At 43.3% G+C, this 1,442-nt stretch overlaps 1 protein-coding gene across 1 annotated transcript in view; it reads left to right on the top strand.

The window, feature by feature from the left end:
- Positions 1-1,442, top strand: part of LOC101857196 — a 27,037-nt gene that overhangs the window by 21,941 nt on the left and 3,654 nt on the right. Inside the window, exon 2 of the mRNA XM_005104580.3 lies at positions 864-1,414. Within this exon, the coding sequence (XP_005104637.1) occupies positions 864-1,390 (527 nt within the window). The 3' untranslated portion in view covers positions 1,391-1,414. The remainder of the gene's footprint in view (positions 1-863; positions 1,415-1,442) is intronic.

The following is a 1,442-nucleotide window of genomic DNA, read 5'->3' as shown; positions in this document are numbered from 1 at the left end:
TGTCGTCCTTGTCTCTCATCCTCCCTTATTTTGCGTTGAGTTTATTACTCTCTTGTAATACCCCTAATCCACGGCGCTTATATTATCTAAATGTGTTTCAAGTGCCCTAAAATGTTTACTAAAACTTAACTACAATACATTTTTTGATAATGCTCAAGACCATGAATCCCAATCAGTCATTTATTTCTGTCTTTTTGTCAAATACTGAGTGCCCATTTACAGCTTGACGAAGAGAAAAAAATAGGTCTGGCATTCCTCTCTGAACTGCCGACTTGGTTGACAAGGAAATCAAACCTATGATAACAAGACTACAAGTCCCTGCTTTAACAATCAGCTTAGCACCGCCACTCCTACGTCATATTTCAACTTTTGCTTGTCCGTCCCCTTGTCTGTCACCTTGTCTTTGGTTCTTCAAATAGACCATCCCTTGAAATACTTGTAATTTACCACCCTGCTTAATCCTATTGTATCGTTTAGCTGGGAATCTCTGAGAACGTTTGACACTGTTTCTCTCTCTTTAAAATAATAAAGTCAAATGTGTAGTCTATCGGAGCATGTTGGTTTTAAACAAATGTCCGGAACAAGATTATTGACTGCAACAACTGATTGGTTTGTTAATATTTTCACTATAAGAATTTATGGTACGGAGTGAATAAAAAGAAACAGGCTACACTGCAGGGGCTGAATCATTTTTTCTTTTTCTCTCGGCTAATTGCAAGGGGGGGGGGGTCACGTGATCTGTCTTCAAAACAACATAAAGTGTATTGTATTCAAATGAAAACTATATTTTAAGAAATCACCATTTAATGTACTTTATATATAAGCAAACTTTGTAAACAATGGTTTTCTGTTGTTGCCTACAGATACAAAGTTCCAGCTGGAAGGTGCACAGGAGAAGGAAGTTGAAATGGAAGAAGACGAAGACGAAGCTTTGCAGACTGACTTTGTTCCACTTGAGGACATGCCAAAAGAGCGCGTATCATTTGAGGATCTACGGAACCGTTTCAGGCAGGAGTACAGAACAGAGTTGGCAGAAGTAAACCCCTACGTGGCCTACGCAGAGTCTCAGTACCTGGTCTCCTGGAGGTGCTGCCCCCGTCGTCAAGGATACGGTTGCCGAAGCTACAGACGTCGTCTGCCGTGCTTCTACGACACCAGCTCCAACCCCCCGGCCAGATGCTGTCCTTTCTACCCGTCTAACGCCATCTACACCGCCTACTGTAACTGCAACAAGTGTGCCCTGCTCACCGAGAACTGTGCGTCTGTGGGCCGCTGTCTGCGCCGCTACACACTGCGCAGTTTCTACGCCGTCTGCTCCACCAACCCATGGTCCGTGAAGCGTTTCACCAGGAGAGTTGCCACTAGCTGTTACTGCAGAACCCACTGCTAAAACTCTTGTTCTCATTTACTTTTGGTATTGGCACTAAGTAGTATTACGTCCC

This window comes from Aplysia californica, unplaced genomic scaffold, assembly GCF_000002075.1.
Source record: "Aplysia californica isolate F4 #8 unplaced genomic scaffold, AplCal3.0 scaffold00426, whole genome shotgun sequence".
NCBI classification, from domain to species: domain Eukaryota; kingdom Metazoa; phylum Mollusca; class Gastropoda; order Aplysiida; family Aplysiidae; genus Aplysia; species Aplysia californica.
The sequence above is the reverse complement of the archived record's forward strand: the minus strand, read 5'-3'. Positions and strand labels throughout refer to the sequence as shown.